At 35.0% G+C, this 27,828-nt stretch overlaps 3 protein-coding genes across 3 annotated transcripts; 1 reads left to right on the top strand and 2 right to left on the bottom strand.

The window, feature by feature from the left end:
* The first annotated feature begins 2,325 nt into the window (after positions 1–2,325).
* On the top strand, positions 2,326–23,782 carry LOC119633088 (solute carrier organic anion transporter family member 4A1). The gene is made up of 8 exons (XM_038026308.1): positions 2,326–2,602; positions 11,424–11,746; positions 11,835–12,018; positions 19,180–19,282; positions 20,387–20,844; positions 20,938–21,316; positions 22,295–22,483; positions 23,623–23,782. The coding sequence occupies exons 1-8, from the start codon at positions 2,407–2,409 to the stop codon at positions 23,780–23,782; spliced, it is 1,992 nt and encodes a 663-aa protein (XP_037882236.1). The 5' UTR covers positions 2,326–2,406.
* LOC119634100 (lectizyme-like) lies at positions 15,583–16,738 on the bottom strand. The gene has a single exon (XM_038028041.1). It carries the CDS (start codon positions 16,669–16,671, stop codon positions 15,673–15,675), a length of 999 nt encoding a protein of 332 aa, XP_037883969.1. The 5' UTR covers positions 16,672–16,738; the 3' UTR covers positions 15,583–15,672.
* Positions 23,783–25,591: 1,809 nt separating the features above from the next.
* Positions 25,592–26,763, bottom strand: LOC119634040 (lectizyme-like). The gene has a single exon (XM_038027951.1). It carries the CDS (start codon positions 26,694–26,696, stop codon positions 25,680–25,682), a length of 1,017 nt encoding a protein of 338 aa, XP_037883879.1. The 5' UTR covers positions 26,697–26,763; the 3' UTR covers positions 25,592–25,679.
* Between the last annotated feature and the right edge of the window lie 1,065 nt (positions 26,764–27,828).

Below are 27,828 nucleotides of genomic sequence, written 5' to 3'. Positions count from 1 at the left end.
CAAAAATGAGATAAAAAATAGTGCGTTCTTCCCGAGACATACGTTTTCCAATTTTTCATGCCTCTTTCTTTTTTTTTTTGGGAGTTTCGTGAAAAGAAGATTTTCGAGAAAGTGACTTACGTAGGCTTTCGATGATGAGTTAATTATTCAGTTATTAATAAACGATTATTAATAAACGATTGACTTGTTTCCGCTCGTTCCGGTATTCGCCAATATTTCAAAAGTCTATGTCCCTTAAAAAATCCTTTATTCTTCTCTAGGTATAGGCTACAAGCTAGTTACTAAGTCACTTTGTTAATCTTTTTTAATTCAAATTTGGATGAGTTAAACTGCTTGCCGCACAGCCTCTTTGAGAGAAGGATCCTTGTCTGATTTCTTTTTAAATATTTTTCAAAAATGGTTGTTTTTTTAATGCTTGATCTGTTTCTAATCTCCTTTGAAAATATAAATTCTGCTATCTTTCCTTCTAGATGGTAGAAATTGTTAAAGCTGGTCACGTGGGTTTTGCAATTTTACAAAATTTATTTTTTATACAATACATCACTTGTGGGACGTGAACGTATAAATTTTGTGCAGCTTTATGTAACATCCAGAGGGACTTATCATGCCCGGCTTGTGTTAAATCTACAAATTGCAATTTTTTAAAGCTTTCGACAAGTAATGAATCGGATCGGATCACTCTCCATGCAAAGCCTTAATTTGACAAGACGTTACAAAAATAATGGTATTAAGTGAAATGGTGTAGGGTACTTAATGGTTGCTTGTAGTCCACTATAGTGCTTTTACTTACTTCAGCGACATCTGAATATCAATATCAAGATTATTTTTCACGGGGAGTAAATATCTAGAAGAAAGACGTTTTTCCAAAGTGCGGTTGTTAGAGAGAGAGCCTCTCAACAAGAGAGCCTCTGACAAGAGTGGCAAACTTTAATCACTCTTGTTTGGAAACTCTACTCTTGAAGAAGCTGCAAAGTGTCTTATCGCACTTTTGCATTTTTGTTGTTGATAAATTTTCCTTCTTTGTTCATAATGTATTTTACGAATATGTGGGGTCGATTTAACCCGAAATCGAATAATATCTTTTTGCGTACAACTCTGCTGCGAAATCGAACTTTAATTGTTTAAGATCTTTGCATTAGTCACAAGGCTGTACTTGTTAACTCGTAAGCTGTGAAGTATATAACGCTGATCACTGCGAGCATATTTTTCTGTAAGGATTCGCCGAAACGCACATTTCTACAGATTAATTTTCAAGGCATTTAAATGAAAATTTTTGAAATTGTTGTCTAAATTTTAGCCTTTTACAGGCTCAACAGCGTCAAAAAGGAAAAATTATTTTTTATACTCTACACCAGCTGTGATGCAACGATATATTAACCCTGTGCGGGTGTATGCAACTTTTAGGAAAATTTGAGATAGGTCTGCCTTCTCATTAAACGATTGAGTTCGAATCACTTGCTGAATCGATTTAAGCTTGTCTGTCCTTCCGCCTGTCTTGTGTTCTTGCGTTCAACCTACAATTCGCAATTTTTGCGAAACTTTGATAAACTTTGTTACTCCGATGTGGTTTGGCCTAAGCACGAAAGCGATTAAAAATGATCCGGATCGGACCACTTGTTCCACCACCTTCTATATGAGACCCCTATTGTGAAAAGTCGTTATAGGAGCATATGAGCAAGCTTGTTGGCTTATGGTATTTAATGGTGAACGTTGTAACACTAAAGTGTTCTTATTTGCCTTTAGCATGCAAAACTTATGTGCATAAAAAAAATTCTTTATGCTAAAAGAATGTTTTTGTTTTAACCTGTAAAACCTTCTGAGAACTTCATTGTAAACAAATTAATTTATAAAAAATTAACATTATCGGGAAGCTATGTGTTATTAGCTACATTTTTTGCGAGATTGTGTTTTGTTATTATCTTTGTGTTAAAAAAAAATTCAATTTTCATCTCACCTGTCATAAACGCATAAACGCCTCATATAATTGTATTAATATATAATTAAAGATACATGATATGGAGGCATCCCTGCGCTTGCTTGTTCATGAGATTATGAATGCGAATGAAATCTTGTTGCGTATGGCGCAGCTTATAGCACTTGTGCTTCGTCTACGTTACTGACATAAAGTGTTATGCATGCATTACAGACAAATATAACTTGAAAGAAATTTCATTTGCCAAACATTATTTAGTTACTTGTAACGCCTCATTAGAAGCAGTTGTGCTTCGTATAACATATCGTTTTTTTTTTTCTTAATAGCAAACGGAAACGGCGCAATTTCAGTGTGTTTCCTTGAAACATTGTAAACAAGAAAAAAAACAAAAAAAACTCATCTCGCAAAAGGCAGAAGGCGAAAAAATTATAATAATTTTTTTTATTAAATAAGAAAACAAAAAAGTGTTTGCAATGAGTGGCAAACTGAATACAAGTTCTCCGGTTTTACGGCATAATAACGATATGGAGCAAAAATCCTCGACGACGACCGGCACGTTCCTTAGTTCGTATACTATTGGCTGGGGAAAGTTTCGTCCAAAATGTCTGCAAAGATTTTGTACAGCGAAATGGGCACTTTTTTGGCTTTGCTGGGCAGGTGCTATGCAAGGTAAATTGATTGTTTCGCGTTTTGATCCAATAGTTACATGTTAGTATTACGCCATAATTGCTATCTTCTAAGCATATTTGATCGCTGCGTTAGTGCCACGCGCATATTTTCAGTTGACTTTCAGATTATGAACAGGAACAAATCATTATATAATATATTTATAGGTTATGATGAATCAATATTGAGGTTATGTATCGAACGGATAATATTTAATTTCTCGTTGAGGTTTTATTGTAAAAGAATAAACATTAATTTTGAAATCATGTTTTATTTGATTGAAATGCGCAGGCGGAAGAAGTGATAAACTGAAGAAATTGTCAACAACGACTTGAAAAGGTATCAAATACTTACTAAACTCTATGTAAATGGAAGGGTTTTTTTTCGTTCACCAAAGAAACAAATTCTAGAACAAGAAAGTAGGACATGCTCTAATGATAGATTAGCGCGTAGGTTATGATGCATCAATTTTGAGGTTATGTACAATAAAACAAATGATTGAACAGTTTCGAGAATTTAACTGAAAATGAAAAAATTAAGAAATATTTAAAATGAAAATGTGTTTTATTTGATGTAAACTCGTTCGTCATATATGCGAATAACTTTAGAACTTGCAAGCGGCAAATGAAAGGCTTAATCAATGCATTTAAAATGCAATAGTATAAGTTTTTCTTTTTTTTTTTTAAGAAGTTAGTCCAATAAATACCCAAAGTAGATAAATCGTCGTGGACGTCATGCCCGATTTCTGTGTCTTAACAAAATAAATACATAAGGTACATATTAACGTACAAGCTGTGATAAGTCAATGTTGAGATTATGACAAAACCAGATAATATAGTTTATGTCATCTAATTAATATAAAGCAAGTACATACATACATACAGACTTTTCGCATTATACTCTTCAAGTTCTTTTATTTGATACTCATATCGCATAATGGCGGGGTCTACCATATTCATTTCAAAATTCACCCATTTTTAGGCAGAGAATATAATCTCCATTTGGAGGAGTGTACAAAATAGTTTTAAATATTCCGTGTTGTTTGGATAAAAAGACCTCAAAAAAGTGAAAAAATAATATTTAATTACTTGTAACTTTGTGTGGGCATGGCCGATCCTTTCCATTTTTGCACGCAAGTGCGGAAACCTTCAGCCTTCCAGCTTTACTAACCAACATGAATTCGTTGCGTTTCGTTACTCGGAATTTGTGAAAGTGGATTCCAAATATATATTTCCTCAATAACTCGAATAGTTCCTATTTTTTTCGGGGGTCTCAACGCTTTCATACAGAGTCTTTTGCTTTTTTTTGATGAAATTTTTTGTAAAAAATCAAACTTTGGCGTTCACTTTATTGGATCTTAAGAATACAAAAATCGAATGCGTCTTCTTTCATTTATGTTTTCTTTTCGCAAGAATGCTTTTAAAAAAGGGAAACTGTATAGTGCGAGAGGACGACTCCACCAAAGATATGTATGAATGTATGAATAAGAAAAAAAGAGAACACAATTTTGCATAAAAGGATAACTGACATAAATTTCCTGAAAAGGTGATAACTCATCGCAAGTAAATAAGTCTTTGAATAGAATTATTAATGTTGACCTAATGAGATGTGTTTCGTATGAAAGCAAAGAGTAATCACATATGCTTTTGCTTTATGTAGGAAAGCCGGCATTTTGCATTCTTCACTTTTGCTATGGAAAATTTTATACAAAGTAAGCAACCTTTCGATTTCGTTCCAGTGTGGCATACAAATAATGCTGGACTACACTTTGCATAATTTGTGGGAAATAAAATCTCCAATAGTCCAGCCTAGCATCGAATTTAATGCAAATCATAGCATGGAATAGAAAACACCTGCAAGAGCTTCTGATCTATCTTTTTACAAACAGCACAAACGTAATCTTGCGCTTAGTCAAATTATGAGAGTATTGCTGACGCGTCTTAAATTTCTTTGACTTTATTTGGTGGCAGTGCTTCCTGTTTTTTCAATTTCTCGAAACATCGTAGTTCACATTTTTGTTTGTCCACCTGAACTTATTGCCCGCCTGAACTCCTGTCTAATTATTTGTTGTAAAAGTTAACTCGTGGCTGCTCGGGCTGCTTTACAAAAGAAAACCGTATTAACTCGAAAAAAATTATGAAAAATATTTTATTCAAAGGCTTGCTTGTCGTTAGCTGTCCTTTCCATTGCCATTTTTCTAACCACCAAATATAATTGGGGTACGGAAAGAGTGAAAGATCACTCGATTGATAATTGGAGTACTGAACGAGTGAAAGAGTGATTGATCTTTGACGTTATTTATGTGTAGGCCGTTGTTTTGTGGACGATTGACTATAACTTATTTGTTAGAAGTGGGGATGTCTTGCGAATACACTGTGGAAGGTAGCACATTCCCATTCAATCCTTCTAGCGTTCTCTATGCTGGCTCTGCAATGTGCGACCGATCGTCTTCATGTTGAAAAATCAGTTTATACAATGCTTTTTTGGCATTGTTTCTTTAAAGCTCAACTCTAGTTGAAACAATTTATAACACTTTATGCCTCTAAAGATCTTTGACTTTTCGCAGATATTAAGAGCGCTTTTTATCTGCTTAATAGTATTTTGTCCTGAAAATAAAACAAGTAAAAATATTATATTCGGTCGTGACCGAACATTTTATACCCATCACCATCACCGTTGGCCTAAAAAAGACGAAAAAAGTGAAAGAACTAAATATTTATGCTCTATAATATCGAGTGGGCGCGGCTAATTTTTTATATTTTCAGCATAAAAGTTTTAGCGACGAAGGCATGCGGACGTTGTAGGCGTCATCTTGGAAAAGTTGAAATTATTTCCAAATTCTTTTACTAAGTTTTAGGCGATAACTTCATTTCCGCGAACAGGAGATTGTTTATCAAAAGTACTACACAGTTGCCGCGGACAGACAGATGGACAAACGAACTGACGGACATGATTTGAAAGGGGTCAAAAATTTATATACTTGAGCTGTGAGCTTTTTTTTTGAAGCTTGTTCCTGCGTCTTATAAAGATATTGAAAAAGAATTAAATGTTGGTTAGACGTGGTCCACTTTTGTCCATAGAATATGCCTTAGGATTTTTGTACATTTATCTGCTATGATTTTTGAGTAACGACCAAAAAAACGAACTTTTAATTCCATTTAAAAAATAAAAATGTTCTTAGTTTATGATGTGATGTGGGTGTGTCCTTCAACCGATCTGGCTCATTTTCAATACCAACGTGCTTTCAAGAACTTGTCATGTTTCTGCCAAGTTTGCAAGTCGTTACCTTCATTTTTGCGGACGGACAGACGGACATGCTCAAATCGACTTTGAATTTGAGGTTGATCAAGAATGTGGGGGCATTGCAAAAGTTTTGACAAAATTAACCTACGCCACATCTTTCGGTTGCAAAGACAATGAAACTCTTTTCGTTTGACAAATGGTTCGATTTATTCGAAACCATAAAAACCGTGCTGGTATAAATTGTAGAGAAGCTTAAGCGTAGTACCTTCACCATCGAAAATCTCAACTTGGTACGCTCTAATAAAGAAAGTCAGACTAACTTGTAGCGATTTTTTCATATATTTGCTATATATATGTTCTTCTTCTTAAATATCCTGTGGGCTTACTTTTTATACTTTATTGCTCTATTGATGAAAAGGTGCAACACACTAAAGATACACGTGAGTGTGTTGGTTGTGAAATAAATTTATCGATTATTTACTTACAATTCAGAGAAGTTTGAATTCAGACCATTTGTGCCGTTGACTTTTAGGCAAATACAAATAATTCGTTAAATTGTTGATGAGGCTTTGGCAAGATCTGATTGAAGCCGCGATTGCAAAGAGAACACTAACATAGACCTTTTTCCGTTTCTAATGAAATAGTTTAATCACAGAAGTAGGCAATGTTCGCCTTAAGCTAAGCGTATTGGCGACGCTTCATCGTAATATTTTAATTTTCATCATCTAAACGTTGTTTCAGATGTTTCAAGTTCACAACTTGCAGATCAAGGATGAAATCGAAAAAAAAATACCGCTTCTTCAATGATATCGAAGTAGAATTAGTTGGAAAGAGGGCAATCTCACATAGGTATTCTTGACGATTACACACATGATCCTTGAATTTTTCTTATAATAAATTGATGGCGTCATGAATGGCCAAATTGAAGTCATCTGGATCGCGCGTTTCTTTAGCGTTCTCCATTGAGTGTAACTGCAATGTCATCTTCATTTTCAAAGATGACACTTCTGTTCGAAACAAAAGAAGAAGAAGAAGAAAGAAAAGTCAACTTTGGTATATGTGCAGGCTTTTCACGAATCATAGATGCGTTCTCCCTTCACTAAAAGAGCGACGTTCCTTAATTTATTAGGAAGCCATTTAACCATACATGAGCTTCATCTCAAACGCACGATTCCTCGTTTTCATAGTAATTTCTATAGGCTGTACAATTATGTCTGTATTGTATTCCAAAAATAATGGCAAGATTGAAGCCATATATTGAAAAATGGTTTGATTCTATGAACAATGTACCGTTTGGTTCTTTCAGATATTTTCAAGCTTTCACGAATACAATCTCGTACATAATACCTATTAAGATTTTAGATTTTATTTTCTTCTTTTTTTTTTCCTCCCTTGAAGTGGTGCACATCTTTGTCTTCGTTTTCACCATTTGCTTTTAAAAAGACAAAAGAACTTTGATTCCTGTTGATGAATATCCGAGATTTTAGTCAAGAATTGTTTATACATATTCTCTCATATTCACTGTTGTTCACTGCTTTTGAAAACTGTTTATCGTACACATGTAGTAACCAAAATTGACCATAAATTTTCCATAATTCATGCAAATATCACATAGGCTGATTAATATATTTAGTCACGTGCCACGTAAAGTTAAAGAGGAATTTACTGCAGATGTAATGAAAACGCTTACGAAGATTTATAGCATCATGTTGACGGTTTCATCTATGAAAAAATATTCGCATATATGTTTATACATAGGTCTCGTTGTTGTTGTTATTAATGATGATGATGATGATGATGATGATGATGATGATGGTGATGCATGCATGCATGCTGTGTGCCGTACTTACAACACATGTATATTATATGCGAATATGTGTGCGAATAATAAAAATAAGGACCGAAATTGTGGTATTCTTTGGTATTTTAATGCATTAAAAACATTAACTAAATATTTGATATGTAGCCCACTGATAATTGTAACTTATCGAGACTAGTGTGGAAAAAACGTCGTGTGCACGTAATCTGCGTACCGGCTGCTTTTATGGGCAACGGCTTGAACATATTGCTTCGATTTATTTGGTTAGCCGACCTAGTATTTTGCAGCTGGAATAATTTAATATTAAAGTTATTGCACTAAAATTAAATTATGTAAAAAAAAAAAAAAAAAACGAAAATTCTATGAAAATGTATTTACGCGTAATGACGAGACAACCACGAACAACACTGAAGATTCAAAATTTGTTTCGTGGACTATTTCAATTAATAAATGGTTTCGGTATTGAAATAAATGACTTTTGTAACGATATTAAATTAACTTCATTTTAGTTCTCCTACTTATTTTTTTAGGAGAGATCGCAGAAAACGCCCTTTACGAGAGTGTGTTATAATGTGCCTTAGCCACGAACAGTTCGTTACAAATCAAATTTGTTTCTCACTTATGGCGGACAAGATTTGCTCCAGATCACAGAACAGAACACGCAGACAGAGTAGTGAGATATTGGGTCTTATTGTGATGTCGCCGAAAGATATGAATTGTCGTTCGTTAGGTCCTTGAGAAAAACTTCGCTCAGGAGCCCGTATCAACTAATCGCTTTCAACTAATAACTGTGAAGGAAATCTTATCACTCGGGATCTCTCTAAAGACATTGGCGAGGGAAATGGTACTAAACAACAGCCTTGGCACACAGATCAGAGTATATATTCTTCTCCTATTGACTTGAAATACGTAGGCCGGTTTATCTTTATATGTCACATAGTATTACGAGCTGTGGTTGGTCCGGTTGTCCATGATTTGAAAATCGTATAGCTATCAAATGGCCGCATTAGTGGCTATCATTCGTCCGCTGTGGTGCAGAAGCGTGTAGAAGGGGATGATTTGTAAGAGCGTACAGTAGGCATCGCATCTTACTCCCTTTAATTTTCGAATGATTTTCGAAAATTAAGACAGTTTCGCAGTCCTTAAGCGCATCGACTTAGCACGAGTCTAACCTGTGCGTGACAATAATGCTAAGCAATGCAAAGCACATCCCTGTTTCAGCTGACGCTCTCCAACATGAATACGCATTGAACTCAAAACTTAGATAGAGGAAAATAGCTCTTGGTTGACATAGAATTCATGCCGGCTTTGATCGTTAGCGCCATCGTTGTTTGTTTGCAGCGCTTATTAATTACCCGGACCATCAAATGAACACTTCCTACAAGTGCATAGATTTAATTATTATACTCTTAAGTCAGTTTGGTTTTGGGGCGTATATGTTGCTGGTGGCACTGAAGCATATAATCGTCCTTGGACTTGATACTTTTCACCTCGGTAGCGTACATAATGAACGTTACGATGCCTTTGTAAGTCACAGACATAGAACTCGGCTTCACAGATGTGATAGTGGAAACTCGTTGCAGAGTTCAAAGAGGAGATCATGTGACCATGTGATATATCGTTTGTCTCACATATTCATCTACCACCTATAGTGTAGACTATAGTACGTGGTAGACGAACTTGGCTAAATTGGCTTAGATACCTTGATTATCTTGATTAAGAAATAAAATTCACATTTTAAGCACATTTATAAAAGCACAAGCTCCTACATCAGCTTTCAGGAGCTTATATGCTGTATGTGGCTCTTAATTATTATTGAACGAAATTGTTATGTTATCGTGTCTTTCATGTTTTCTTATTTATAGAATGCTCATTAACTTTAAATTTATGCACATGATAACAGTCGCCAATAGAAAGCATTGTTGCACTTTAATTGAGACAATATTTTTTCTCTTATTAATAACCATCGCTGATAAGTCATATGGCCGTTACATCGATTAATCGTGATACAGCACGAAAAGCAGTTAGTTAAACTCTCTCAGCCTTACTTTATATCGCGTATGCAACAAAATATTATATATATATATATATATATATGAGAAATACTTTATTTAACTGAAAAGTTAATCTCGATTATATGCCATCTATTTAGGTGAATTCGCTCTCTATAACACCAATAAGTCCGGATATGTTCCGAGAAATTAAAGAGAAGGTGATAGGAAATAGTCCTATGGTCCCTAGCACCTTCTGTAGCTACGACAGTACATCAACCACAATAATTGACTCTTTGCACTCGAGGGCTCCGAAGCGGAGCCATTTAATATTGATCTTCAAACTCGAGGGCTCCGCTACGGAGACATTGCAAATAATTTGCAGTTCTTAACGTAAAAACAAAAACAAATCGTAAAAACTAGTATTCGGGTGTTTTGTTGCTGGTGACAAATCACGGTCGCGGATTGTAATACGAATGAAAACATACTTCGAGTGCATTGGATGAACCAGCTTGACAGTCGCCCTTCTTAATTGCTTATACTAAGCTTAGCTATGCACTTAACTGCAAATTGAATTTTTGTTCAGTCGTTGATTCTCATAGGTTCTTCTTAAAATTTATCCGCTAAAGATACATTGAACAAGTAGAGTTAGTCTAATTTTTATTTCCATTAATCTTGAATAACTAAGCGTCGGTCGAACGAACGCTGTCATTCCCCTCTAGTCTTAATAGCATTTTCATTTACGTTCAACTTAATTGAAAGAGTGCGCCGGAAACTTAATCTGGAAGGTTAAACAGTTATTGTCCAAATTAATCTAAAGCCTTCTTAACGTATATAAGCTTACATAAGTTAGTCAAACTTAATACGTTTTTATATAAATAGAAATTTCGTTTTTCTTGTGAAAACATTCTTAGCTGCAAGCCATTTTCTGATCCAATTTATGTATGTCTGTCCGTCTGTCCGTCAAATATTTTATTCAAATTCGGTCCATTAAAGTGGCACATGGTACATGGAATATGAAAAGCATAATATTGAAAATGGATGTCTTAACTCCCATTTGTCATGTCTGTCCTCTTTCAAAAAAGCCACAATGTGAAAAAGACAATCACTATTTCCCAACAAAATTCCGTCAAACGTAGCATTTTTGTATAGTAAAGGAATTTGGAAATTGTGGATGCGATCGAAGCAATCTTTGAAGCATTCTATGCGGTAATAAGATGTAACTTTTAGCAATTCACGGCCTCGTCCCACGATCAACAATTTTACTAGGTAAAGCGGTACCTTTGATCTGGTGGCCGGCCTTGCTTAAATACAAAGTTGTTACTTGTTTAGGTGTAAGTTTCTCTTTAGCAGCTTCGTATCATAACATTTTGAGCAAAAAAACGCCGCATACTTAAGGAAGATTCTTACTACGACGTGCTTAACGAGCACACGTCAAACGCAGAGCATGTGCAATATGAAATTATGGTTATGATGAAATGACTTGACAAATGGACACAAATAGCTTCTAAGTTAGATTATTGTTATGGTAAATAGATATTCGTAATGATAAAATTTTATGAGGAAGTTCGACGGAAGGACGCATGGACAGATCATGACATATATAACGAATGCAGTGATTTTCTTCCCTGAGATGCATTTGCTTGAAAAAGTGATTGTAGTTTCGTCCCTTATCACAAAGTCCATTAAGTTTTCCGTTCAGGAATTCCGCCATTAATATGACGTCAGTAATTATTCATCATAATAAACAATAAGCGAAATACATTTTTAGGTCTAATAGTAAATGGTCTTATTAATGTGGTTATTACGACAATTGAGAAACGTTTCGGATTACGTTCTCGTCAAACTGGACTTGTGGCAAGCGGTTACGACATCGCCTCTTTTATATGCCTCATACCGGTTACATACTTTGGTGGTCATACGAATTCATCGAAATCTCGTATCATAGCCACTGGACTTTTGCTGCTCGGCTTAGGATCCTTAGTATTTTCAATTCCACATTTTCTTATTGGCCATTATCGTGTCACTGCTGCTGAGACGAATACATGTTCCGTCCAAACGAATGCAATTAATACAACGATATTTCAGGTTCAGGTTCGTATCAATACGAAGTTGTACTAAATTAAAATGAGTATGTAAATTACACTCTGTCATATATATGTATTTTATTTTTATGACGTAGTATGAGAATGAAGCAAATACAAATGGAATGATGAGCGATGATTATGAAAATCCCGTATGGTTTGCTTGGTGGCTGTTCTTTGTAGCGCAAGTGTTGCACGGTGCTGGTGCGTCTCCGCTATTCACACTCGGCGTTACCTATATAGATGAGAATGTTTCAAAGAAGATGTCATCTGTCTATTTAGGTAATTGAAATTTCAATCTAAATTCTTATTTATGCATGCATTAATTTACATTTTATTTTTCTATTGTTAAGCTATGCTTGCATAAGCCATTTGTTCTTATTCGCATACTTTCAGTGAAGCAAAAATTCCAATTTGAAAATTTTCCTTTCATTGATTGAAAATTGTCACTATTGTCTATGAAACGCTATTCACTACAACTCTTCACATCTACCACCACCACCACCACCACGTGGGGCAAGGGCATATTGGTTTGATCCTTTCATTTGCAACTTGTGCAAATACAAGCATTTAGTCATCATGTAATCAAGCATATTTTGTGACACATTTGTAACTATTTTCAAAATGGCATTTAGGTAATCCGTGGAAATATGATGTTGTTCGTCATCGCATTTTGAAGATTGATCGAATTTTTTTAGCGTTCCTTCTGCTAAAAAACTTAGTGCGAATCGTCCTCTTTTATCTTCTACGTTGACTTAACGGACAAAGGGATAAATATACCCAAACTAACGGGCAAAAGGCAAAAAAACGAACGAATAAGGCGACAGCTAACCGTCATTGCAAACGTAGTGGCCTTGGTGTATGGTATATTTTTTTCTTATATATTTGAACTTTTTTTTTGCTAACTAACCTGATATAAGAAAAAAATAAAACATTCTCAGCTCCAACCGTTACAACTTGTGGGGAAACGTTTCAAAAATCTAACATCATCGTGTCATTCCATGCCTTCTGATCAACACTAAATTTGTCTAACATTCCTACTCTTTCTCAGGTCAAGCAACTGATTGTATTGCAAACCTATTGCCTTAAATTTTGCTACAATCGTAGCTAATATGAAAATCACTGAGTATCCTCTGCTAGGTGCCACGGTGGACCAAAAAAAAACAAAAAAAAAATGGAGGTTATTCGGGCCCTTTTGCTGTAAGGCGAAGAAATTGAAGAAACAAATGCCACGTTGCGATGCTCCTAAGTCTGATTTCTATCTACCATTCTTGTGTCCACAGACAATTATGTCAGTATCACTAGGAAAAAAAAAATTATCTGCCGACCAATCACTTCGAGTTCTTTATAACAAGTTTGTTGCCAGGAGACGTCTAACTGGGCGTGCAAGAACTACCACTGTTTATGCCAAACTTGAAGTCGATAGCTTCATTTTTGGGGTCAGGAGAATGTTTACAACAGATTTTACGCAGACGGATAGACGGACAGACGGACAGATGGATAGATGGACATGCTTAAATCGATTTAGAATTTGATGCTGAGATCAGGAACATATACACTTTGTTGGATCTCTGATGCTTCCTTCTGGGCAAACGCTGGTTGCAAACGTTTTCACAAAATGAATATACCCCTGATCCTTCGGTGATGGGTATAAAAAGTCTTTCATTGCTTAATACGTAAACGCGAATAATTTTTTACGCATTTTTTGAATATTGTCACTGCTGAAATCCATGCAGGAAAATATAAGTATCTAGCAGTCTTGGAACAGCGAGTTTTTTAATGCTTTGACAAAGACGCAGCTTAAGTTTGGTTAATTCTATAAGGATTCTAATGAAAGATGACCCAATATGCTCTCATTTGTAATATTTCATGATGCAAATTGGTGCCTAATAAGTTAATCATATGGAATTTGAACCCTACAAATACACTTTTTTAATTTGTGGTTTGGAATGGCGGACGCAACTGGCAAATAATAAAGTATTCGGGAAGTAGATTAAGTTCATTAAATTTAAATCATGTGGGCTTTCATGAAAATTAAGCATTTATGTAAAAATAATAAATAATTTTTGGCAGGGGAATGACTCTATTAGGCGAAATGGTGTAAGGTATCTAATAGTCGACCTTGCCCTGGTTTTAATTGCTAGTTCATTTAACTAGACGCACAGTTAGGATAACGTGTCCATTCATTTTGATTCTTCGGAGTAGATGACGGTGGAAATGACGGCCAGAAATACTCGATTTTTTGTTATGGTTTTGCTGGAAAAATAAAAACACGACAGCCCTGCAGAAACTACGGGATTTCTTATCTTGGAAATAAGTTTCTCCTTTTTCTGATCCGAAGCCACTCTGTTTATATATATGAGATATTATCGGATAACGTTGTTAGAAAACTCCGTTTAACGGCTACTTCCAGTTCAACGCGGTAACCGAGAAGCGAATTTTTTTATTACTGAGCAGAGAAGAGACGATTTCGGAATAATGTTAAGCGCTTTTGGAAGGATATTGCTTTGATTTTTCTTCAAAAATTGATGTTTGCATATAATATGCGACGGTGTGTAGTTGCGATGCAGTCACTTAACGTTTTGTCATGAATTTGAAACTTTTTTGTAAATAATTTAATGCAAATCAAAATGAATGCTTCGACAGACACCCGCTCTTATTGACTGCTTGATCTGCTGGCCCTTTTGACACACCACACAATAATTGGACTTGTTTTGAATCATTTTTAGCATAAGGCTCGATTGTTATTAATCGGTTACTGTTTGTGCATAGCAAACATAAATTGATCGTCTCATGATCAATACCTATAGAAATAATATAAGATTCACTTCAATCATATCATGAATTTTTCCGTTATCTTTCAGTGGAATGTGCGGAATTTACATCTTTTTTTTATTTAGTGTGGGGCAACCATGGGTACTTGATTGTTTGCAAAAAATTTGTTATGTCTTTAGTTACGTAGCGATCGGTGAAGCGCAGCCAACTGTTCTCTTACAATTTTCGCTGGTGTAGCCGATCTTCAAAATATTTAGAGAAAAGTAATATTTTTTACAACATTTTAATAAAATGGTGGCGTCCGTACCAGGGCAGAGTATCGTATTCGTTAGTGCGTGCTTTAACATTTTCATGTGAGCTTCAGTGCAAGGCTAATAAGAAAGCAATGTTAGCAATGTTTTTGGAAATGTATTACAACAATCTGTCAACAACCTTTGCTCAGAAGATTTAATTCTGGCGACTATGATCTTTCTGACTGGCCATGCAATGGACGACGATGTGATGTAATGTCTAGCCGCGGATGATCCAAGTTTGAGTGCACAAGTTTGAGGAATATGAGTACGCCATCTGTCTGTCTGAGACAAAAACCAAAATATTCGTCGATCAGTTTGCGTTTCATTCGTATCAAGATTTCGTTGAGACCGTTCCATTTCTTAACAAAATCGTTATCGGACATGAAAAATTGCTTATGCTTATTGCAACATAAATTGTCTCAAGTAATGGCTCTTTATAAATCAAAGCCCAATATCAAGCCATAAATCCAAGTCCAATACCAAGGACTCATCTTGAGTCATATTTTACTTCACGAACTTTCTATTTCTACAAAAGTAATCGATCACTTATGAGTCTTCCTAATATTTATGTATATAGTATATCGTGAACTTAAAGTTGACCTTGGCTTAGAAGTCGTACACTTAGTATATGGGAACAACGCCATATTTTGTTAATATTAAAAACATTCTGTATATATATTTTATTGCGTGGCTTTAAAAAACATTTGTGCAAAAATTTAAATCAATTAGTTGTGGCGTGTGTTGTGTAATCACTTGAAAATAGATATAAAATTTTATATTTTTATTTTTTTTTTATAGGTTCAATCGTAGGTTATGTTAAGCAATAGCGAGACGTCAATACGTTAGAAAAGAATTTTTAATAGGTTGGTTAGCCGTGCGCTCTCATGATTTCATGAATCCATTTACTGTTTCCCTCGTGCTTTATGGAAGTATAAACGATTGGTAATAGGTTTTCGCCACAATTTTTTTCAGAAAAACTTAAGAGACCAAGTAACTCTGGTTCGTAGGGATTGCGAAATATTAAGGGACTACCAGCATTACCACCACAGGTGGAATCAAAGCTTACGTTATTATAAGTGCAAATTTGATCTTCACTTAGTTTATCTTTCCAAAATGGCTCACATATCTTTTTACTGATTATTTTGACGTTAAGTGTTGTTAATCCTATGTCCCAATCGCCTGCGTAGCCCCAAGTGAAAATTTCACCTTCTCCGTGCTTATGTCGTGTTAAAGATATCTTGTAAACCGATGTTGTAAATTGGAAGGGTTTCTCCACATGAGCTAGAGCAATGTTATGAGGACCATTCGGATATTCTTCCTGATAGTTGTTATGTCTTATTACCATAGACGTGTTTCGGATTTGCGCATATTGCTCTTTTTGCAGCCAGTGTAAGCCAGCGAAAATTTCGCACTTATCATCCTTCAAGCAGTAAGCTGTGCTTACAATCCAATTTGTGGCAATAATCGCGCCTTCACAAAAACCACCCGTATGCCTTATAGCAACTAGAAAAGGTGCCGAATTTAGTTTAGCGGGCAGGGGGCTTACGAATTCGATTGAAGATGCCTCGTCACTATCAACGGTCTCGGCAAATACAATGGATTTTCTTGTTGCGCAGTCTTCTCCTGTTGCAGACCGTCCTGTGCCAGTTTGTGGCTGGTCGGTGGCAGTTTGTGGCTGTCCTGTGGCAGTTTTTGGTTGGTCTGTGACAACTTTTGGCTGGTCCGTGGCAACTGGTGCCTGATTTTCACCGTCCTGTGCCACCGCTGAATAGCCATCCTCTCTCCAGGCAATCATTGCAACTGCGAAAGTAATCAGCCAAAAGTAATTCATCTCAATCGCTATCCTTAATAGAAAAATTCTAATCATTTACACTAAAATAATATCAATATTTTTGCTCTTCGTGTACGAATAGTTTACGCTTAAATTTCTTTATGAGATTTACTTTGCGAGTGGCTTTCTTTTATACTCAACTCAAGTTAGTTGTTATGTTATTGTTCGTGGAACATGTTATGGTCAATTTTATAATTTTTTTTTTTTTTTTTTTTTTTTTTTGGTTATCGATAATATTAAGTATACCTGTTTTTCTAAATTAGAATTTAATTTGCTCTGTTCTGTTACAAACGCAGAGAGAGATTTAAGTTAATTAAAAAAAAATAAAATTAGAAAAGTGTAAGTTGTTAATAATTAATAAAAAAAAAAATAAAAAAAAATATAAGAAAATTAAATCGGAACCAATATGCAAGCCCTTTATAAAGCTTAAGATATTTCATTTAATGAAAAAAATAAATAAAAACATTTTCTATTCTAATCTCTACATAGCTACATAAGATTAAGTAGAATAATCATCTAATGCCTAATGTAGTTAATGACTTGGATTGGTTAAATGCGATTGGAAAACCCATTGCAGAGAGTGAATATCTATCTATCTAGCGACGGATATGACTCATTTTGAGACTATATAACATATCGGTAGATACTTTTCGGGTTTGAAGGAAGAGAAACTATTTTCTTTCTCTTCTTTCGAAATTGTGATTTTATTTCCCACCAAATAGAATCAATCCACCGAGCTTCTAACATTTCGTCGCCTTTTTCATAGAATTATTTGTTAAAATTTAAAAAATGAGTTTATATACATATACATATATAAATATAAACATAGTAAACACATTGCCTTTTGACATCTTTTATATATCGCTTATATCGCTTTTATTGAAAATGATTTTTTTTTTTTGATATTTTTTGGTGTGACCTACCGCTTTTGAGTTATACGACTTCTAACAAATTGTTGTTTTCGCCAAACAGGAATTATCATTCGAGTACGTGAGTAACCAATGCTCTGAAAGCCAATGTTCAATCAATATCCGATATTCGAAAGCTAGCGTCACTAGAACTCGTGAAGACACGATTGAAATGACATTATACGATGACAGTTGTTGTATAACCATCGGCACTTTCTAAAAATATTACGATTACTTGCAGAAATTATTGATCGCGAGATTTACAAGCTACTGATTTACATGCGTATATATGTACGTTTCTCCGCGAAGGGTGTTCGAACTATACAATTGACATATTTAGGACCGTGGTGAGCAGCGTTTATAAAAATAAAAGCTTCTGCAAATTTCGCTGCTATAATACTTGCCCGATCTTTCGTTTCGTTCGCACAATACTTTTCGTTTATCAGAAAATCTATTATGTTATTCTATTCTATATAGCGGAATTCACTCGCGATCACTCGCGATTGCTCGGGTAGACACCATGTTTGGCCCATACTAAGCGCTACTATGCTTTTAAATTATTGAACATGTGATAAAGACTACAATTGTCAAGAAAATTGCAAGGTCACCATCCGAAATTGGCTATTGTTCATATGTCGCAAAGGCATTCTATATTTTCTTAAACCGCTTTCATCGTAAATCTTCATGGGCTTTGATTGATTATCGTTGTCACATTTCGCCCTCGACGAAGAAAAGATGACAATACAAATAGCAAAAAAAAAAAATCAAATATTAGAAAATGACGGATAACATTTCCTATAGATAGATAGGCTCTAAATTTGATGGTCTGCCACCTGCCTAGACTGTGGTAGATGCTTGATGCAAAGTTCTGCTTAATCACATACTTTACGTAAATGCTTCAACTTTCACAACTAAAATCACGGCAAAGGGCCTTCAAGCAATGAGCTTTGTTCATAAAAACAATCTCAAAACTGTTATTGACACTCCGAGATCCATCAACACCGAACTGAAGCGCCATTAAGAAATTAGAAAATACGATCACAACATGCAATCGGAATATTAAAATGCTTCGGGAACGCATTCATATCGGTTTATTGGGACATAAGTAAGCTGTTCGAGCTGCGAAGCCTGCTGAAAAGTTAGTCCTTTAAAAATACGTTGGAGAAAAGTACGGAGAAAAATCTACAATTCTATCAATAGCACTGCGTCTCTGCTAAACCGCATCTACTTCCACCATTATATCCAGCAAATATTGAGAAAATCCAGATCAAATTATTTGCAAGAATTCACCTTAACCACACATTTACAATGCATCAATGGATCCTATGGAAGGCTTCTGTTCGAATCTGCAATTGCGAGCAAATTCTTACAATATAACCTCATGGACATTGTAAAGTCGGCTGCACGAATGAACGCACTATTACAAGTACTAACCTCAATATCTAGCATTCTTTCCTAAAACAGCCGATAGCCTATGTTGCTAATGCTCAATTTGTTTTATTTTAGTCTAAGCATTTATTTCATGAATAAATTGTTAGTCGACATAGTATTAATTATGTAATAATTGATCCTTTGAAATTTTCCTTTCCACTATGCACGTTGATCTAAATGCACATGCAATTTCATTCATTTCTAGGAATTTATTATACAATGGCTATGATGGGACCCGCTTTCGGTTACGTGGTCGGCGGCCAATTACTTTTGGTATATACAGATTTTTTATATATCGATTCAAGCGAGTAAGTATTTCCACATAGTTACAAATGTACCTATATGTATATATATATATATATATATATGGGCAGACAGTTTATGAGAAAATAAAGATAGCTCTTTAGCCTACGGTATGCATAAAGTCACTATAACTCGTTCACCCAAGGGTGCGTAGAAGAAGTCTTGAAATCAGGTGAAAAATAAATAAAAAGAAAAAAAAGCATTTCGTTTAAGTTAATTAAAAGCTGGAAAATAACTTTTATCGCATGACTATACGTAAGAATTTGGGACGTTTAAGATTTTACTATGTGAGAAATTTGATTCTTTGTATGCCTGATTACAGCAAAGTGACTGCAATAATATTTAGTTTCAAACTTTTTGTTCACTTAAGCGAAAACTAATTTAAAAAAGTTTTTTTTTATACATTTTATTTTATACTTTTTAATTCCTTTCTCCCTCTCTCTCTCTCTCTCTCTCCCTTTCTCTCTCTATTAAAATTCGCCTTTTACTTATCAATTCTTCTTATTTGCGGCTCATATTAAAGAGATTTCGTTTGTTAAGAACAAGATAATCCGCCATAGCGACCGCCATTTTGAATATACAGAAAAGTCGACTGTACTGCATTCTACCGTTATTGAAGACATATTGGAGGGCCCAAAATTATCATACGACAATTTTTCTTTGGGCGGCCGCTATTATGCATATTGTGTCGGACTACACTGTCATCGTAACTAGAGGGGCGGAAAGAGCTTGCGCACATTAGGATATACGGCAATATTCGAAATAAAAGCTTTAAAGTACTTATCCTAAACATTTAAAGAGATACCCTTACCACGTATAAATTTCAAGTGATTTGGAAGCAGATAGCGATCAGAAGGTTTTTTAAGACAGTTGCGAGCGAGTTAAGGAACCGAGTGAAATAAAACCTGTTAAGAGAAAAACTTAAGGCTGCATTTAGTGGCTATTTCCTTTGTTCAACGTAAATCCTTGAAATGACAATCCAAACATAATACGTTGTTGTTGAGCTTATGAACCTTTAGTTGGATAAGCTCATCTAAAAATCATCTTCTGATTCTATTCTGATCAAAAATATATAATATTTCTTTTTTTCTAATTCCTTTCAATTTTAGATTGGGTCTGACAAGCGACAGTAAAGTGTGGATAGGTGCTTGGTGGGTTGGTTTCCTCATAGCCGCAATTGTTTGCTTTCTACTAGCGATATCTATTTCGGGTTATCCAAAAGTTTTGCCGGGTGCTGAAAAATTGCAAAAACAAAGAAGCTCAGAAGCGTACAACGATAATAAAACATATCAAGGGAACTCATTCAATTATACGAAATTCAAGGAAATGCCCTTAGCCGTGGCAGTTCTATTAAAAAATCCAACTTTTTTTTTTTTAAATTTAGCGGGCGCTTCTGAGGGTATGATCATTGCAGGCTTTGCGGCATTTTTACCTAAACTAATTGAAAATCAATTCAGCATTTCACCGGTATTGTCTGCCCTAATAATGGGATTGATTACTATACCAACCGGAGGAGGCGGCACATTCTTAGGCGGATATTTGGTGAAGAAATTTGATCTATCTTGCGGTAATATCATCCGCCTGTGCTTAATAGCAACTACGATTGCTACAGCTTTTACAAGTTGCTTCTTATTATCCTGTCCTAATTTGGACTTCGCAGGTGTTACCATCGATTATCATAAGAATCAAACGTCTGAAGCAAGTTTGAACGCTATGCAGTTAGAGGTCGCATGCAATGCAAATTGCTCATGCAGTCGTGATATATATGATCCTGTTTGCGGTATTAATGGCATAATGTATTATAGTCCTTGCTTTGCGGGTTGCTCGGATGAATCGATAAAGAACGATGAAATTAAATCGTACGTAGAATGTGAATGCATTCGATACGATAGTATCCATAACCATACTTCTAATTTTGAAGCGGTCAATCTTATATGCCCATCGAAGTGCAGTCGTCTGCCTTATTTTGTGATGCTATGCTTCGCCCTTATGCTTTTCACGTTTTTGGCGACTATGCCGGCTTTATCGGCCACACTGAGGTAAATTTTTTTGCCTTTACTGCTAGGCTTTTCCTTCCTTTCCCCCCAACCATATTCCCCGTCTCGTCCGTCCCGTTAAAATTTTGTAGCGTCAAGGAAAAAATTCGTAGTTTTCTTTCTTTTTGGGAGACAATTTTGGAGGCAATTGATTTTAATAACACTGATCCGTCAAGTAATGCTTTAGCGCGCGGGGAAAATGAGAGGCGTTAGATAATTCGAAGAAAAGAAATAACGTTCAATTCAGTGGAAAGTAATTGCGTTCTGGATAAGGCAATAACGGTTCGTAGGCCTACGACTGGCATTTGATTCCTTGTCTGCAGCACTCTATTATTGGTGTGAAGACGCCTTCAAGAGAGATATGTGAAAATCATTTCGTTTAATTTTGCTCAGAGATTCTGCGATGATGACATAGCAAGTATGGGCTTTAATAAATCTTATTACAAATCTAAGGAAAAAGTGTTTAAATTTTGATGAAAAAAATTCATGAATTTTCTTCTTGATCTATTGTTATATTGTTTGTTATCCCTTATTGGGATACCTACTAAACCACAAATTGAGATGCAAAGCAGGGAAGCACACAATTGACAAAAAATTCGAATTTAAATCCACAAGAGATATTGATGGAAAGTTAAAAGACATTGTTTCCACCAACCAAGGACTAAATAACAAAACACAGCCAAAAGTATTCAGATAGACTAATGAACATACACAGTTGAGTGTTCGCAAAAACTGATTCTAAACGAAGTTTTTTAAGTTACGAGTTTTAAAATTAATTTGTCGGCATCACAGCAAAGACAAGACTTGCACAACAGCCGAACAGAAACTACTTCAAAGTTGACATTCAGAGAGAACACATACAAACATCGCTGGCAAATAATTACAACTGCAAGACTCGCCTTTCGCGTTCGTTTTAAATAACAATTTCTTGATTTCTTGTATCTGAGGTGAATTTAAATGCATATGAGTGCGTCTTTTTAGATGTGTCTACGATGACCAGCGTTCATTCGCTTTGGGCATACAATGGATAAAAGTGCGATTGTTGGGGACAATACCAGCGCCCATGATTTTTGGTACTCTTATCGATGAAACATGCCTGCTATGGCAACAACAACGTGGCGATCATCAAAGTGGAGCATGTTTAGTCTACGAAAATTTTCATATGAGCAAGTAAGTAGTTTTTTCTTTTTCCATTAAGAACAGTTCACCTATCGATGTAAGCGCGATGGAGGAAAAGAGAAAGAGGGACTTAGTTGGCAGCAGGTTGGTAAATTTTAGGTCGTAATGGAGCAGAGTATCAAGAGGAAGCAAAAGCCAAACTTGCGAAATTCAACTTAAGAAAGATCTTTCGATCGAGCTATTTTTGCAATATTTGTTTGGCTTTTAATCGAATGCTATGCCGTAGTTAGTTTATCAGTTAACTAATTATTGGTAAAAAATGTTTCTTTTTCATCACATCCACCCTATCAATTGAACCCACAAGCCCAGTCGGACTCTGTGATTATATAAATGATTTTGTGATCCATTTCCGGTAGATAACTTATCGCTTTCCCTGGGATAATAATCGACTGTTTGAATTCTGATGGGCTAATCCCTACTCCATAGCCACGAAATGTTACAAAAACTCTTCGGCTTTCTTTTCTTTTCTTGCACTATACACTTATACTCACACATATATATACAAGAGTATATATACATATGTACATAAACACACACACACACACACACACAAGCGCGTTCGCGCGCTCGCTCATTCACACACATATATATATATACATATTCATTTATTTATGTTTATTGTACATAGATCTCCATATATATACAACTCTCCTATTCAGATAAGATTATTGGCAAGCAAACTTGATCTATATCCTTCGCAGCCATCACTTTTCGTAATGAGAAATTTTTGTAAAAATTAAAATGAAACATGATGTCATGATATCCGCTAATTTAACGCTTTTCGTTTACATTAATTGCTTGGGCGCAGGTGGACACGCAGCAGTGCATTCTCTGTTTGTTATATCAAAATTCACAATTTCTCATGGCGACATGGATCATCGTTACTCTCTCTGTTTCGAATCTGCAATATACGGTTTTTTTTTCTACTCAATTATCTCGTGCAATAATATTATCTTATGGCGGTTTAATAAAATTTAAGTCAAGTTTGAATTAATTTATCTTAAAAATTCTTGCTAATCGAACTTGCAAATTCAATTACGTGCCGTATTTAATTAAAAGATTCTTGAAATAATGCTTTAACATTTAGCAGATATTTCGTATTTTCTATATATATATATATATATTTCCAGATATATGTGGCTCTTGGCTTTCATTGGTAAACTGTGTTCGGTTGTGTTTTTCTTTGCTGCTTGGTGGTTTTATATACCACCCAAGCAACATGTTAAAAGCAATAACAGCGGCACCAACAACATCGCAGATATCAGTACAATTGATGCTATGACGGGCTGAATGTGTTGCGTATAAACCCAGGCACATGAAGGCATTCATTGAACGCATTGTCAATTGATAAAAGTGTTTGTATTTTCTTATAATATTGCACAACGTGAAGTAGTCACAGCATTTATTACTAAAACAAGAGAAACAAAAAAAAAAAAAGAAGAAGAAGATTTTTAGTAAAACATGCAAACGTTGAGATGGAAAATTTTTACACATAAAAATGAAAATTTTTATACTAAATAAATATAATAAGTTGAGTAAATGATGTTCTAAAGTCTTCTTTTAGTTGCTTAGAAACACATGACAATATATGTCATACGAGAAAATCGAGTCATGATTAGGCAGATTAGGCAGATTAGATTACGTTTACTGCGGCCCGTAATAGATTCTGAAAGATGCTGCACAATTAAAGCATTTGTTGTATTGTCATAAAAAATGATTGAAATAAATTTTATTATTCATCTTTTACTTCACTGAAAGGTATTGTTAAGAAAAATTAAACCAACTCGTCGTGATGTTCATCATAATTAGTTTAGAATTAACACAAGTAAATTTTCGCATATCAATTTATCCACCATTCAATGACGTCCATCATAACAAATTTGGAATTGAAGCACTTAGTTCATCTCTTCTTTATTTGATACCCATATCGCTGGTATTATTGTGAAAAAAATTAATTCGCCATATCGTGGGCTCCATCATAATTATTTTAATTAATTCATTTTCAGGTTGAAAATATGTAATATATTCGTTTGAGGAATGTAAAAAATGGTTAATAAATAATAATACATGGGCATGGCCAATTTTTTCAAGTCTTATGAGTTCTCCGTAAAACGAAATTGTGGCAAATTTTTGATCTTCTATCGGTCAGCATTTGCGAGTAATGAGCAAAAGACCCCAAAATGATTGCTTAGAAAAACGAAATTGCGTTCAGTTTACGCTTTACTGCGGGCTTGTGATCTGAACAATTTGGTCCATTTTCAATATCAATGTGTGTGTAAAGAGTTCCAATGTTTCTACCACGAGAATGTCAACAACACACAGATGGGCAGACATGGCTTAATCAATTCAAAATTTCATACTGATCCACTGGTCCACCACCATCCACTGGAAGACTCTTGTTGGATATTACAAAACCTTATGAAGAGTTGAGTATACCACCCATCCTTCAGTGATCAATATAAAAACAAAAAAAACAAGCAGCCGTAATAGCGCCTTAGCTTCCTTTAGATTGGATGTACTATGGACGAGTTTTGATTTGTTATCTAAAAGTATAAGACGGACAGATATGCGAATGGAACGCCGAATGAGTGCAAGAATATTTACATCTTACAAAGTCTGATGGATATTTTTGATTGTTACAAACAAATGCACAAATCCAATGCACTTCTATTTATCTATTGCGGCGCTGGGTGAAGTGATTCGAAAAGTTAACTCAAAATCTGAAAATTGCTGCTCGAGCGCGATAAGAGAGAATGAGCAAAAAAACAAAACAACGGGTCGAGATGTAAACTTTCCGATCAAAATGATTGTTTGTTCTTACGTTGACTATCGGTTTGAAAGGTTCGCTTTACATTTTCGTTTTCACTTAGGCGAGTGGACATGTATCTTGTGATCTCGATTATACGCAGAGGCATTTTAAGAAAGCACATACATCGTCACTGTGTCTTAGGTGCAACTATATATTAAATATAAATAAAAATACAAATATATATATAAAAATAAATAGAAATTTATAAATAAAGCAAAAGGATTTTTTTTTTTTTTTCTCATTTATTTCAAGAATAAATAAAAAAAAATCACTAATTCATGAAATTTAATTGCAAAAAAATTATAAATGAAGGCGTACGGTAAATATTAAATATTACGATTACGAGATAAGACTTGAGTTTAAAGATTATTAACTTAATTATGTGAGTGGTCGTCTTTTCTTAGCAGTGGCTTTACTTTTTTCAGAAAACTTTTTAATTTCTTTTTCAATCCAGTCCATGTAAGCAAACGTTGACGTGTAAACAATTGGCCGAGTCGATTCACCGCAATCGATATCAGCGTAATTTAGAATACCGACTAACACTTCACCAACATTTGGTGTGACAAGCACGGCTGCACTACCATCGTTACCACCACAAGTAGGATCGATATAATACGACGTAATATTACTGTTCTCATCCATTGGTCCCTCCATCATCATTTCGTCGCTACCAGGGCCAGAAGTGCACGGCCCTGTTATTTGAGTGCAAATATGATGGGAATCTATATCAGAATCGTCACCCCAAGGGACTTTGCACTTATCGCTGTCAATTATTTGCAGATCAAGAGTTTGCAACTTCAATGATTTGTGTAGTTGCCATCCATACATCTTGCCACGGCCGTCGTCGAGGCATTCCTTTAACGGCAAAGGTATAGGTTGTACAGCACTATCATAATCGAACGGACTCTTCACATAAATAAGACCAATATTATGGGGATCAATATTTTGTTCCTTATCACTTTCTTCTGAATTTGGGTTGTCGTGTGTATAACCCTCGTGAATATTTACATAATTATGATTAGTGATCTCACGGATTTGAGATGTATGCTGCTCGAACGGACGGACAAGGGAGCGCACGCCAGCAATAACTTGAAAATTAGAGTCAACGAGTGAGGACAAACAACGAGCAGAGGTTAAAACCCAATTGCTGTCAATAATTGAGCCTTCGCAGAACGTGTTATTGCCTTTTATTGCGACGACAAATCGACCTTCGCCTCTCGCAACATCACGAGGCGGACAGACCAGGAAATGATCAACGGCTTCAACGCTCTTCTCATTGGTGTCATCGTCTATTTGCAACTCGTCATCATAAATTGGCGGAGTTTCTCCTATTGAGCCATCCATTGTAGAAACTATCATTGCAATAGCAAAGGTAATTATCCGAAAGAATCCCATATTAAACTCGTAGTCTTTAACAGAAAAATCCTGATCGTTTTTATTAAATGCGATATATATCAATATATTTGCTGCCGATGTATGTTAGTAGTTAACACATTCGATTTCTTTATAAGATTTACGTTGAAAATGTTGTTCTTTTATAGCCAAGCAATAATAATAATAACTTGTGATATTCTTCTTGTTTCAGTACGATAAGTTACGATAAGTTTACAAAACAGATTTTACATCCAATTTTCATAAATTTTTTTTTAGTTTTTTTTTTTTTTCATTTTTTAATTAGTAATGTAATATTACATGCACATGCATGAAATTGAAAAATAATTAAAAATTCTCAAATATACATGTGTAAGTTTTTAATAGTTCATTAAAAGAAAAAACGAATGAATAAATGAAATGTAATTCCTAGAACCGAACGATAAGCGAACTCTTCTCACTCAAAGAATCGAAGAAAATTTCAATGTTTTGTGTTCAGCTCGTCGCCCGGTATAGGAATACAGGAGTTGATCGCATCCGGATTGAATTTTCGTGGCGAGTTTGTCTTCTCTTTCATTCCATTCACAACGAAATATTTATGATATTGTTGTGCAATGAAATAAAAGATTTAATAAAGAAATTGATGAAAAAACGAGAAATCATTTAGAAAGCAAAGTTCAATAAATTGATTATGTTATTGGTTTTTTTTTTTTTTACTTCCATACTTGTGCTCTTTCTCCTTTTGGGCTTTTCCTCATCAATTCTATGTTTTTCTTCTGATTTTCCCAACGATCGTCACTCCAAGAATGTGAGAATTTACTTAGCAGTGAGAATTTACTTTGTCACCTTTTTTTTTTGGAGATTAGTAGATCTCGTTTGTTTTTTTTTTTTCAACTGAATTGTGACCCCTTTTCTTCTCTCTCAGAATCCGGAAGATTATACTTTTAAAGTATTTACTTATTTCCACCTTTTTGTCATTCCCAGAAAGTTTTTCGTTAATTCCATATTCATTCATTCAAAATGGCATTTTACATGCGTGGTCGACCAAGCAAATAAGACTTGAACGTCTCGTGCAATGCATGACAAATGGACAGACAAGTGTGGTTAAATTCATTTGTACGTATGGACATATCCATACATACGTACACACACATAT

This window comes from Glossina fuscipes, unplaced genomic scaffold, assembly GCF_014805625.2.
Source record: "Glossina fuscipes isolate IAEA_lab_2018 unplaced genomic scaffold, Yale_Gfus_2 2, whole genome shotgun sequence".
In the NCBI taxonomy this organism is placed as follows: Eukaryota; Metazoa; Arthropoda; class Insecta; order Diptera; family Glossinidae; genus Glossina; species Glossina fuscipes.
This window is presented reverse-complemented; position numbering and strand designations above follow the sequence as displayed.

Excerpts from the sequence above, each read along its gene's own strand:
- LOC119633088 (XM_038026308.1), top strand. The coding sequence starts at position 2,407 with ATGAGTGGCAAACTGAATACAAGTTCTCCGGTTTTACGGCATAATAAC. Across the intron at positions 12,019-19,179 it reads GATGTCATCTGTCTATTTAG|GAATTTATTATACAATGGCT; the intron begins GTAATTGAAATT and ends ATTCATTTCTAG. Across the intron at positions 22,484-23,622 it reads GAAAATTTTCATATGAGCAA|ATATATGTGGCTCTTGGCTT; the intron begins GTAAGTAGTTTT and ends ATATATTTCCAG.
- LOC119634100 (XM_038028041.1), bottom strand. The coding sequence starts at position 16,671 with ATGATTAGAATTTTTCTATTAAGGATAGCGATTGAGATGAATTACTTT.
- LOC119634040 (XM_038027951.1), bottom strand. The coding sequence starts at position 26,696 with ATGGGATTCTTTCGGATAATTACCTTTGCTATTGCAATGATAGTTTCT.